Source organism: Carcharhinus amblyrhynchos, chromosome 11 (assembly GCF_965287045.1).
Source record: "Carcharhinus amblyrhynchos chromosome 11, sCarAmb.v2.hapA, whole genome shotgun sequence".
Taxonomy (NCBI): Eukaryota; Metazoa; Chordata; class Chondrichthyes; order Carcharhiniformes; family Carcharhinidae; genus Carcharhinus; species Carcharhinus amblyrhynchos.
In genome coordinates this window covers 46,131,385-46,145,519 of record NC_137334.1, presented here as the reverse complement: position 1 = coordinate 46,145,519, position 14,135 = coordinate 46,131,385, and the positions used below count along the sequence as shown (strand labels likewise).

The window sequence follows — 14,135 nt, the reverse complement described above, 5'->3', positions numbered from 1 at the left end:
CTCCCACAGTTCAAAAGGCTGGTTAGGTGCATTGGCCATGCTAAATTCTCCCTCAGTGTCCCTGAACAGTCACCGGAGTTGTGGCAACTAGGGGATTTTCATAGTAACTTTATTGCAATGTTAATGTAAACCTACTTGTGACACTGATAAATAAACTTCAAAAAAGTCCCCTTAGAATTGTACATGTTTTAAGAAGATCAACCCACTTTCACAAAGTCAAATGAGTAAAGACCAAAACCTGCTCAACCTTTCCTCACTAAAACAACACTCTCATCCCAAGAATCAACCTAGTGAACCTTCTCCAAGTGGTTTCCAATAGAAATGTGTCCCTCTTTAAGATGGGCAACCAAAACTGTTCACAGATCTAGGTGTGGTTTCACCAATGCCCTGTACAGTTGCAGCAAGACTTCCCCAACTTTCTACTACAGACTCTTTGCAAAGGTCAAATTTCCAATTGCCTTCCAAATTACTTGCTGTACCTACATGCTTACTTTTTGTGATTCACATACTTACTCTGTACTGCAGTATTTCGCAATCTCTTTCCATTTAAATAATGTTCTGTTTTTCTATTTCCTTCATCAAAATGGACAGTCTTACATTTCACCACATTGCATTACATCTTCTAAATTTCTGCCCACTCACTTAACTAGTCTGTATCTCTTTGCAGACTGCGTCCTCCTCAACCTGCTTTCCTACCTATCACCACATTGTCAAATTTGGTTATAAACCATTTGTCTATTCATCCAAGTCATTATTATGGATTGTAAATCATTTCAGGCCCCAGCACTGATCCTTGTCATACTCCATTTATCCCATCTCTGCCTCCTGTTAGCCAGTCCTCTATCAATACCCATATATAACCTCAACATGAGATTGAGTTATCGTATCTTTTCAGTGGCACATATCAAATCTTTTTAGAAATCAGCTACATCAATGGCTATGCTATTATTTTAACTTGTATTTTTTTGCCCTTCAAGCTTGGTCTCATTCTTTTTATCTCTAATATTTCTGGATCACCCAGCCCCTATCCTACATCCCATGATTATTATTTCACTGTACTGACAGTGGTGGAAGGATTGTCACTGGATAAGGGAAGACTATAATTCATGTCACAAATTTGGAGCTTGGTTTCATTGGTTGTGAACTAAGGAACTGAAAATGGATAAAACTGATCAAAACATTGTTCTCATCAGATTGGAGCAGAGAAGAGGTTACTTGATTCTGGAACTGTTAAATGCTAACACCAGTTGGTAGAAGTAGAAACACGTTCCAATGCTTTCAACATCCCTCACTAATAATTTTTTTAAAAATCAAGAAAAATGTGTTTATATTGCAAAAATGTTAGAATAGTACTGTGTTTAATTTTCCAATATAAAGTCCTTGACTTAGTTGTATAAATTAATTATTCCAGTGCTACTGAGTCAGGCTTAAATTTAGTTTCAAAGCAGCTGTTTATAATTTAGTACAAATTGTACATCTGATACTGGTTATGTAATCTCAAAACTGTTCTTGAAATAATGGCAAATTATACATTTCTACATAACTAAAAAATCTGTTCCTCATTCAAAAACAGTACTATACACAGCAGCTCATTTTGAGTTTTAGTAGTACCCAAAATGTTTCCCCTCTGTGGGCTACTCAAACTCTCAGGTTGCATACAGAAAGCTATGCGTATTACATTAGCACCAATAGACAGGGATAGCTTCCATTTCTTGCACTTAAAAAAAAACGCTGATACAATGGCACTTTTCCTCCCTTTGTATTGCTCCACTTTGCATTGCTTTTCCTCTTTTTGCCATCCAACTCCCAAAGTTCAAGATGGCAATCTTGCCCCAGTTGCTACTGCTATCTTGGTATTCTTCACTTTCCAATTTCACGCTGGTACTGTTTTTCAGCCATCACCTTCAATTTCAATCTGCACTCTTCTACCCTCTGCTCTTAACTTCACCCTCACTTGGTCAGCTTCCTACCCACTTCAAGTTTGTACCTTTTTTCAATTTCACACAGCCAATCTCTTACCCTTTGCGTATACAAGCTCGTCCCATTTTTGCCATTGTATTTAATCTCCAGTTACTCCAAACAACTGACCACTGTTTTACACTGTGGGACAGGATCCATGATATTGGAATAAATTCTTGCCCAGCGTTTGCAGTCGCTAGGAACAGCAGATGGCAGCAACTGATAGCGGTGCCAAGAAATTAAGATCAGGAACAGAAGTGATGCTCTGTGCAAGCTTATTTAGTTTGAACATCCCTCATTTACAAGAATTGCTAATCAAAGGAAACATTAGTCATTGGAATCAAAGCAAAAAAGACAGTCTCTTTCAACACGTTGTCATAATATTTTTCTTCCTCAAGTAAACCTTGCCAATTACATATACCAAGCTAGAAAGCTGGGACTAACTGCATTATGTCCCATTTTGGAGACTGAGAATGTAACCTCTGAATATTGATTTAGTCTCCCTATTGGACCTGAAAAATGCTTTAAAAGTTAGACATAGTTCTCCTATTACATGCACACAAGTGGAGCCCAGAATAAATTGGAGCTTCTTGTTTTACATTATTGGATTTTTATCCTAGATACTCCACTTGGGTCCAACGTAAATGCGACCTGACATTCAATACAAACCAGACAGCACTTAAATCTCCTTGATGTCTACGCAAATTTAGTAAGATCCATGAATCAAACTGTGAATGCTTGATTCTGCATTCAGGCTTACTGGAATAGATCATATTACTTCATAAATTGCTCAACTTCAACAGATGAAATATACATTCTAACAGACAGAAGTTCATGCTAAAATAACAAATGTATTTAACAAACAGTACATGAACATTTAGTACAAACGTTTACAATAGTTACAATGTTTATTCTTTTTAAAATGCCCAAACCATAAAATACATTTTCTGGGATCTTGCAAAATAAAATTGATCCTTGAAACAGCTCATAATTTTTAATGTGGAGAAATGCTATTGTAGAACCAGTGATGTATTTTAATCTATTGGCTTAAAACTGATTCAATAAGCAAATGCAGTCAAATATAAATCAATAATTAGAAGCCTCTAGCCACCAATCTGTTTATCACAGGCACTACAAAGTATCTCTGACCTTTTCCTTCACACAGGTCCAAGCAATATCTCCATCCAGGCACAGATGTTAATCTAAACCACTAGCCCAGCATATCAAGCACTGTGGAAGTTTAAAATTGAATGAGATTATTTGGTTTATTGATATGTACTTTGAGTTACCTGCTCAGTGGATCCTCATCAGGTATAATATGATCAAACCATGTATGGAAAGGTCCTTTCAAATTATACAAATCTTTTCCTTGCCCTGATATGTGAATATGAACTTGCATATATTTAAAAATAACTAGCAATAACTAACTTTAATCTTCTGTGTGTATTCTGGCTTGTAATAGTAACAAGGACAAAAGTGTTGCAATTTTTGTCACCTCTCAGAAGGCAGCATCCTCCAAGTACACTACTTTCCAACGAGTGATCAGCACTTAACCATGAGATTTTCTACTTCCACTCCATTGAACTTCGTCAAGATTGACCCAGATTGAACAAAGACTAATTCATGAGATTTGCAAGCATAGATAATTGGGGTAAAGAATTAGACTAATTGATGCATGGCTGAAAGACAACAAAGGCTGGTGTTATGTGGTAAGAGGCGCTGGGCCACTGGATCGCTGCTCCAGGTCACTGCTGAGACATTGTTGTTAATTCGTAAATATCATTTAAAGTGCCAAAATTTACAGATGTTAACTAAAGATGATTTTGTTTTTTGTAAATTACATACAATTTGGTCAAGTGTTCATAGATAGTGGACAATAAGTAATGTGTTTGGATGTATAGCTTGAAGATGTGGCACAAACCTAAGGAGGTGATTTTGAAGTTGTATTTGGTCTTGGCGCACTACATTTCAACAGCTATGTTCAGTTTTTGTTTTAGTTACCATTACAGAAAGAGGATGTAGCACGACTGGAATAAATCCAGGAAAAGATCACAGAGGCGAAGAATCAGTTTGTCCTGAAATTTTATTCTCTAAAGAGCAACAAGGGAACACTTGATCGAGAATTTGGGTCCAGGTAGCTTTTTCTAATTGGGAGTGGGTGTCAGGACTAGAGAACATAGCTTTAAGTTAGAAATGTAAAAGAAAATACAAAATTAGACACACTTTTTAGTAAGGCAATAAAACAAGTGCAACGGATTGCTTGTGTGATTAATATAACAATAAGCAATGGCAGATTTTGAAAAAAAGCCACATCATTTACAAAAGAAAAATAGGTATAGAATCATTAGTTCCAGAATCTTGGTAAAGAAACTGGTAGATGATTTGGTAGAGATGGCTAGATAAAGTAATAATGTACTCTTGGCCAAAACATTACTCATTATTTTGTTGTAGAGAAGCATGCTCATTACTGGAAATGTAATGCCCTGCCAGGTTCTTTTGGTTACATAATGGAGAACTTTCTTAACTACAGATGGAGGAGGTCAAGTACAGCACTTGTGGACTAATAAATAAACTTTAGGTAGTAAACGGGACTGAAACACTCACATGTAGTAAGCCAGACTTGAACTTTTAACTACTGAAGACAATATTAAAAAACAAGGGATTCAAAAATCTTGCCATTTACGTTGTCAGAATGTCTCAGACTATTTTCATGTAATCTCTGTCACACATTATTCTCTATAGAAGAGAAACATGCAGTGTTTATTGTTCAGACCTTGGATTTGGGCAACTCAAAAGCAAACCACCTTAGTATTGAAGTTCCTCAGCCATAAAGGAGCTTTGGTCCTAGGCAATAGGAGGCACTGGCAACAGTGGTGGATCGATAAGAATTCAGAGATGTTCAAGCTCCCAGAAGCAGCCAGAGGAGATCAGATACGTCGGGGGTTGTGGGCTGGATGAGAGTACAAAGATAGAGATGGGTGAGGCCACAGAGGGATTTGAGAAAAGAAGTTGGATCTTTTTAAATATAGTCTTTATTTAAAAGACAAACATACAGTGAAATCTGAAGAAAACAATGTAAAGATAGGTACAGCACCATTTCCTGCACACTTACTTTGTGTTACTCAAAATTGGACAGTTTTGCCAATAACCTATTATATAGGAGTACAGCTAGCACCATATGTATGTATGTGAACTTTTTCTGCACAGGAAATGAAGACACATAACTAGTGTTTTTCAATCTCCTAAATATTCTTTCCAGTGGTACAAAACAGCAATGAAACCAGTTGTAAAGACATCAGCATTAATATCTGTTAATTATTCAAAAACAAATCTACATCAAAAGATTACCTGATCATGAAAGCACTTTAATTGTAAGAAGGGAACAAGTAGCAATTATTTTCAACTCACTTTTTTCCTTGGCATCTCTTTGTCCTGTTCACAAATGTCATGTGAACTGGAAGGTGAGTGAAGGCTACTGTTGGAAGAGGCAGCTTCCTTACGACTATCCCCAAACCAAGAAAAAGGCATGCAGGTTGGTATAGACGTGACTGAATCTGCAGCAGAAAGGTTACCACCGGAGCTCTCAAGCATTTCCTTAGATCCTCTGTCATACACAAAAAAAAATGCATACAGATCATTCTTTATGTGAGTCATATGAACAGAACGATATAAGGGAACTACATGCAATGTTCAACCTTACCAAAAACGTTTTATAAATGCAAAATGCATGCAAACTCCACTGATAATGATTTAGCCAACCAGCAGGTGACAGTTTTGCCAAATATTTGAACATTTAAAATCTGAATATACGAGGCAGTTAAAGACGACTACTGTATAATTGTAGCAGAATACCTGCTATCAAGAGAAGTTCTACGATCTTCTTTATCTAATTTCTTGCCTTTTCCACCAGATTTTCTTAATCCACTTTTTTGTAAAAAGGGGTAGGAAAAAGAAAGGAGAACAAAGGTATGCCATTAGAAATCATTGGATATGTTCACACATGTTGCTAATCAATATATATAGCCTACTAATAATAAACCCAAATTATGTTCTAAATTTTAAAATTCCCACCCCTGACCATGTTGTCTTGTTTTTTATTGTGTGTCTAAAAGTATATCCTAACAAAAGATGCTTTAACATTGGTATTTGTTTATTTTGAATTACAGGAGAAAAAGTGGGTCCAGAATTTTGCTGCTGAGGTAAGTCAGACTGAACAGTCAATGCCAGCAAGCAGCATACAATGGTGGCCTCCATAATCCTAATTAACCGACTGACAACATCCTGCTCAGTCACTGTGAGTAGTAACCTCCACCTCTGGCGATACTACTCCATGAAAGTGGCCCAGGTTACTTGGCAGTGTCATATTTTTCAAAACTGTAATAACTCTGACAGTTCAGCAAGTTTTGATCAAATTTTTAAGATGGGGGGTGGGGGGAATCTTACCAATAAATGAGAGAGTGCTGTCTCAGGCAAGAAAACCGGCATGGTTCTGTCCAGGGAGACATGCGGTTTTCTCTAGATCTTATAACACTTGGCCAAAGACAATTAAGGGGGCCTGTTTCACAGTGCCTAAAAAAATCAAGGGGACAGAGTCTCAACACTGGCAAAACCCATTTGGACACAGATTGGACGCCAACAATCAAACCACGAACAAATCCTCCCCCAATAAAAGCCGTAAGGTTTTTGTATAGTTTGTAATCTCATGCTGAGAACATGCTGTCCTGCACGTATGCAGAAGTGCCATTAATCACACTCTGTAGTCTAGCTGTACCTAGTACCAAGTGTTTTAACTGTCGTGTAAGGATTTATTGCGATGAGAGTGTGTTCAGAGTTGACTGGTTGTCAGAACATTATGAATTGTGCATGCAGCTATACTACCCCTCTATTGGTATAAAAGAGTCGGGGACAAGTTGTAATAGGCTAATGCTCTGGAAGCCCGCCTACAGACTGGGATAAGTGTTTGGAAAAAGAACAAAGAAGTTAGTTTTGCCTGGGTGTGCGGGACCACTGATGCCTGCCCACCCTAAGGAAAACTAGCTCCGACGTCGTAAAAGAATAAAGGTATAAATCTTCTATCCGGAGTTGACTTGATTATTGTCAAACCAAGCTGAACGCAGAGTGCTGAACCTTAGAAATTGTCAACCCTGAGGTCTCAGAAGCTTCCCTCCTCAACCCCAATCTGAGTTAGCACTTCCCCTCCCTCACCCACTTCACAGTCGAAGCCAGAGCCACCCCCCCTTCTGCAATGGCCATCATTAGCATTCCCTGCTCTGCTGTCCACTCCCAGCCCACAGCTAAAGCTGAATGAAACCCCTTGGGGCCCATGCCTTGGCACAGATTGGCACTGCCAAGTTGGCATAGTACCAACACACAATGCCAGGCCACATCCCTCTCCCTCAAGGGACTATCCCCACCTTTATACTCCCAGGGAGACCCTCAAGTGAGCCTGTAGTAAACTGCGCTGATGTGACATCTCGCCAGCGCCCACTGAATATTTGGAAGAGGTGGGGGAGTCCCCGAGAGAGTGCTCGCTAATGACATGTATTAAACTTAGCTTCCTGAGGTCCTGCAGCATGTTTCACGCTACTCCGCCGCTGAGGGGGCTGAAAGATCAGAGCACAGAAACTTGCCATCGTGAATCATGCTTTCCGAGTCTCTCCAGATTTTGAAAGCATGTCACCATTCCCAAGGAGAGAGTGCGCAGGCTCAAAGTTACTGCCAAGATATCTAGGTTAAGGTCTAATACCAAACTATAAGTATGCAGCGTATTCATTTAATATTGGAAGCCAGACTTTAATTAAAAAGAAACATAATCAGACTGCAGAGCACACACACACTCCTATACACAAAAGCAACATACTGAGGATGCTGAATCTGAAACAAAAACAGAAAATGATGGAAAATCTCTGCAGGCCTCACAGCATCTATGAAGAAAGAATAGAGCCAATGTTCCAATCCTGGATGACCCTTCATCAGAAACATAAGAACATAAGAAATAGGAGCAGGAGTAGGCCATCCAGCCCTTCGAGCCTGCCCCGCCATTCAATAAGATCATGGCTGATCTGTCGCGGCTCAGTTCCACCTTCCCGCCCTCTCCCCATAACCCTTAATCCCCTCTCTTATCAAAAACCCATCAACCCGCGTCTTAAAAATATTTAGCGAGGCAGCCTCCACCACTTCAATGGGCAGAGAATTCCAGAGATTCACCACCCTTTGAGTGAAGAAGTTCCTCCTCAACTCCGTTCTAAACCGCCCCCCCTTTATCTTGAGGCTGTGCCCCCTAGTCCTACTGTCCTTTCTGAGCGGGAAGAGTCTCTCCACCTCTATCCTATCCATCCCATTCATCATCTTATACGTCTCAATGAGATCTCCCCTCATTCTTCTAAACTCTAACGAGTACAAGCCTAGTTTATTCAGCCTCTCCTCATAGCTCAACCCCCTCAACTCCGGTATCAGCCTAGTAAACCTCCTCTGCACTCCCTCCAAGGCCAAAATATCTTTGCGCAGGTGCGGCGCCCAAAACTGCACACAGTACTCCAGCTGCGGCCTCACCAATGCCCTATACAGCTGCAGCAAGACCTCCCTACTTTTATATTCAATCCCCCTCGCTATGAAGGCCAGCATCCCATTCAACAATGGCTCTATTTGCTTTTGGCATTTTCTTTTTTTGGTTCAACACTTCCAAATGTGTTCGAAATGTCATGTGACAGAATTGAATTATTAAACAATCACAATGACAAACACACACAAAAGATTTCTCATAAGAAATGGAGATCATACCCAAAATCAGGAAATCTTCTTTTAAGTTTTCCTGATGTATTTTCATTCCCATGGGATGATTCTTCTTCATTTTTCTTGTCTTCTGTCAAAACAAAATAATTAGACGTTTTTTCTCCCAACTTTTAAAAACAAAACTATAAAATTATCTATAATCATGTAAGTGCAAAGACATAGTGGTGTATGGCAATCAAAGATATGTACAACTTAACAAGATGCTTCAAAATATATTCGATTTACATGCCAAAAATTACAAGCGCTGTTAATACAATTTGTGATCAATAACACAAACATGTGAACCAGATTAGGTTGTGGGACAACCACAGGAGATGCCTCTCCACACTTTTCATCTCGCACCAATAAAACAGAACTGATCGGGATCCAGTGCATAGATCAATACAATTCATTGCATGCACAATTATGTAATTTTTGCTTTCTCTTGAAGTTGAGCATGCATACTGGAAAATAATTTCACTGGCACCAATCACCCCCCTATATACAACCAAGCAGCCAGCGGATGAACCCGGACAATGAAAGCTGACCGGTTACTGAGTGCTGCAGAGCAACATGGTTGAACATTTCTACCATCTATGTGCTTTCCAATAAGTATCACTGGATCTCAGAAATATGGATTATGTCCCTTCACTAGCTCTGAAGTAGTGACAGTAACTGTCCTTCACAGTCTCAAAACATCCCAATGCACTTTACAACTAACTAAAAGTACTACTAGATGTGCAGTCATTGCTGCGCTGCAGGAAACATAAGTTGGTTTGTGCATATTAAGAACTTAAACACAAAGTTACAACAATCAGAAAATCAGATTTAATAATATTGACTGTGATAAATTATTAGGCAAAACACCAGGGAGAGCACCCTGCTTTTTTCAAAATAGTGCATGGGATCAGCAATCCAACTGAGAGAGCAGGCGGAGCCTCACTACAATCTCTTATTTGAAAGAAAGTATCTTTGTCAGTGTAGGATTCCTTAGACAGTGCAGTGCACCCTCCATGCTGCACTGCCACGTGGCCTACATTTCCAGAGTGGAACATACCTCCAACATTTTGATTCAGAAACAAGAGTACAATCTAATGAACAGATAACATTGTTGCATATCAACCGTTCCTACTTTGGCCTATTTTCATAGAATCATAGAAACACTAAAGTGCAGAAAGAGGCCATTTGGCCTATCGCGTCTGCACTGACAACAAGCCCACCCAGGCCCTACCCCATATCCCTACATATTTACCCGCTAACCCTCTAACCTACACATCTCTGGACACTAAGGGGCAATTTTTGCATGGCCAATCAACCTAACCCACACATCTTTGGACTGTGGGAGGAAACCGGAGCACCCAGAAAAAACCCATGCAGACACAAGGAGAATGTGCAAACTCCACACAGACAGTAACCCAAGCCAGGAATCAAACCCAGGTCCCTGGAGCTGTGAAGCAGCAGTGCTAACCACTGTGCTACCATGCTGCCCATATTTTGGGTGCAAATCCAATATTTGGTAAACGTACAAATATTAACTCGTGTCTTCATGTAAGAAAGTCTGCAGCTTGCCATAGCTATGGTTTTGAAAGTGGAAGTCCAGAGATAAGATAACAATGCAAGTTCAAAAGGAACTTGTCTAATTTTACCAAGAATAAGATCAAAAATCAATGCTGAGATAAAAAGCAGTGCAGAACATATCTTGCAACCCTTCTGATCTTCCAAAGCAGGATATTTTCAAATTTTACATTTACCAAAAAAAAGTGACAAAACAAATATCAATGGAATTTTGGTTCAAGTCAAAAACAAAGATTGTTTAAAGTAAATACTTCAGAATTAAAATCAATCCAGCATGAATAATCTCCACAGAATTGGATATTCTTAAAAGTGGAAGATTTTCACTCATCTTCCCTCCCTCGTCCTTCTTCACTCTCACCAAAGTTCAAACCAAAAGTATTACTGTCCATGACGTATTTTCTCTTGGATGAAAAAAAATGGTATTTTGATTGGAACCATAGGGAACAAAACCTTAAATAGGCTCTGGGTTAAATAAAAGATGAACAATGGACAATCTAAAATGAATATCTTAAAATGAGACACACAGTTGTAGGATCCAACTTGATCATGTAGATAATCTATAAACATCATTCACAATTTAGAAAGTGCAACTGAATAGCAATTCATTTCAATTATTGCACAGCTTTCAGAATTACTGGGCATGCTCATAAAAGCAGTCAATGGAGTCATTCCATGGATATTTCAGTTATAAACAGTGGTCAGAGAGAATTATGCTGGTTTACCATTGGTCTCTTTTCCTTTGCCTTTTGCTTCTCGTTTCCTTATCTTTGTAAGAAATGACGTGGGAGAACTTGAAGGTGCCATGACTCTTGAAAGAGAATGTTTTGAACGTGTACTACTCTCATCTATCTTGTGAACTGGAGAGGAGCAAGGGGATGTAGATGAGCTTTGATCATGTAAACTGGTTATGCTCTCCACATCATGCTTTTCATCGAATGCTTCATCTTTCATTGATGCCTCAGGTACAGGGACAGGCACATCTTCAACAGTTTGCAAAGAATCCAAGCTACTCAAGACACCTGAAGCTTCTACTTGCTGAACTTCTTCATTCTCCTCATAATTTTCCTCATTATTCTGATAAGGAAAAATATTAACTGGTTAGCTGAAACATACAAATTTGAGTTTAAAAACTAGTCCCTTTCATTTTAAGTAAATGAGTCATGGAAGATTTACCCATTGTGGTCAAATTCAATTTCTCCAAGTAACCATTTCAAAAGGGAGGTCAAGCAACTTAAGGAAAAGCAGTCATTCTCTCCATAAGTCAAGAATAGAATTTTATTGAGGTACTTGGTGGGCTGATACAAAACAGTAATTTCCTCTTTTACAACATTTTGAAGCTATTAATTTGAAAAGTGAATGCTATTGAACTTGAAGCAATAGCTGCTGTGGACTGGAGTAATAACATGATATCCAGTAGTTGATACCATCTTACACATTGGTGTTTGAAAACACAATCTGCTCTGCAATGGACTTACATTGGCATCCAAAGGCCCGATATCACAACAACTTCTCAGCTGAGAAATACCAACGTTCCAAACATATCGAATAACCAAAGCTATACAGAGGGCTTCAGACAAAACCAAAATCAGATTTAGAACTAGGGGCAAACGTAACAAAGTAATAATCGTGCATTGACGAAAAAATGTTTAAACTATAACTAAGTGTCCAGTTTTAGTGTTAAATATAGGATAGACTTCGATTCACCAGGATGATACTAGGGATGAGAAAACATAGTTATGAGAAGTTTTTAGGCACAAGAATATTTTCAGCATAGCAGAGAATGCTGATAAGACTTAATGAAGGTTTTAAAGTCATGAAGGATTTTCATTAAGTAAATAAGGAAGGACTATTTCCTCTGTAGAAGCAGTGATGACAGTATCAACTTAAAAATTCTTCAAGAAATAAAGTTAGGATTTTTTTGACACAGTATTGTTGGAATACCTTGTCACAATGAGTGGTACAGGCAGAAACCATTTCATTTCCTACAGCAAAACTGGTTGATGTTTGAACCAGAGAAAAATACAAAACAATGGGGCAAGAACAAGGCTCCAGGAATTGTTACGAACTGTCATAGCGAAGAGCTCTCTGGTACAAAAGCATTTTGCTGTATGGCAAACTTCAAGGTTGTAACTTGTCTGTGTACAGTTGAGTATCCTTTACCCAAAACCCTTAGAGCCAGTCCATTTTGTATTTCAGGTAATTCTGGTTTTCGGAAACCACAGATAGGCATAGGCATACTTGCATTACAATGGCTGAAGCCTGGATTAGCTAGTCTAAAGTAAATAAAATGGCTAGAAAAGCAAAAGGTACCACTGATTAATAAGTAGAGGGTGCAGTTGGTGAGGTTCGTGTCAGTTTGAGTTCATGTCAGTTTGGGTTACAGACTTCCTCCGTAAAAAGTCAACGAGATTAAAAAAAAGTGCAGTTTTCGGATTTATGGATATGCACACAAGCTGTACTAAATTCTCAAGTTAAATTATGTACATTGTTTAATTCTGATTAATTAATTGTGCAAAAAATGATTAAAGTAACTACATTAGAAATGAACTGCCAAAGATATATCAATTTATATTGTCATTACCTGTATATTTTCATAATCATCCCCTGCTCCAAAAGTTTCCTTTAGTTTGAACCGAGATGGAGGCTGTCTTTTAACTTTTAAAGCAAGCTGAGCTCTTGCTTTGTGTGAACTTGTATCTAGTCGTTTGGTTTCTGGAACAGCCTCATCAAAATCTGAAATGTTAAAATAGTTTACAAATGCTTTCAGACAGGACATTTTACAGTTAAATCTAAGGGGGGAAAAAAAAATCTAGTTCTTTTTCTCACTATAACTAGATAGAAGCACTCTTGCATTCAAACCTGGCTGTTAGTTTCAATTCTTACTTCCGAACCAGCGCATATAATCAAAACTCCAGCGAAGTACAAGAATTCTACATTGGTAGAGGTATAAACTTCTGAAAATGACAATAAAAAGAGACCTTAATCTGCTTCCTCCAGTGGTTCAGCATGAAAATCCCCCAGCAACATTTGGAGAAATGAGGTTTTCTTCCAGTATATACTTTCGACCACCATAATCAAGCTAACTTGTCCTTCATTAACAGTAATCATTGTAGTTCAAAGTAGAATATTATATGTGAAGCATCATGGCACTCTAGTCTCCATCACCACCAACATACATGCAAACACACCCTTATTCAGACCCACAGAAAAGGTGGATGTTCCACTCAAACATGTAAACTCTTATCTATTCCTGCAACCCCAAAACTCTTCTCCACTTGGACAAATATCGATGCCCATTTCTCCCTGCTCCCTCCTGGACTCTCCTCACCCAAGTCCTACTGACCCTCCTGCTCACTCTGTCATCTGCCTCACCTGCTTTTGTTTCTGCATGATTACCCAGGCTTCCCAGGCAGGGTTTTACCGTCAACTTCAAGGCCTTGACGTCAGGACTGAATGCAGGTCCCAAGGCCGCACTTGCCAGTAACAACTACGGGGGGGCTCAGTGATCTTCCCAGAGGCAGGCAGGCATCTGATGCTGTTAGCTCAATCAAAGGCTACCAATGGGAGAACTGGGTGTTGCTAAGCCATGTACAAGATCGTGAGAATACCTTAGAGGTGTCAAAATAATTATTTTGCTGGGGAAGGTCAAAAGGAAAACTTTAGTACACTTTAGGGGGTTTGATCAGTCGTTAAATATATTGAACCAAATGCCCATCAGACAATTTAAACGCACTTTATCATGCAAGCATACAATTGTTTTAATTTAACTTTGGTTCTTTGCTTTCAAATGTAACAAGGGCGATTCTCCCAGCCTACTGCACTGTTCTAGC

General features: G+C 38.9%; 1 protein-coding gene across 4 annotated transcripts in view; it reads right to left on the bottom strand.

Annotated features, from left to right (window-relative positions):
- LOC145350096 (neurabin-1-like) overlaps positions 1–14,135 on the bottom strand; it is a 103,696-nt gene that overhangs the window by 17,485 nt on the left and 72,076 nt on the right. For 3 of the 4 annotated variants that reach the window (XM_080198992.1, XM_080198991.1, XM_080198993.1), the window contains exons 13-17: positions 12,887–13,038; positions 11,028–11,379; positions 8,740–8,821; positions 5,812–5,883; positions 5,368–5,563 (exon numbers count right to left, since the gene is read on the bottom strand). In XM_080198992.1, coding sequence (XP_080055118.1) covers positions 5,368–5,563; positions 5,812–5,883; positions 8,740–8,821; positions 11,028–11,379; positions 12,887–13,038 — 854 coding nt within the window. The remainder of the gene's footprint in view (positions 1–5,367; positions 5,564–5,811; positions 5,884–8,739; positions 8,822–11,027; positions 11,380–12,886; positions 13,039–14,135) is intronic. The other variant, XM_080198994.1, reaches the window with a different exon arrangement.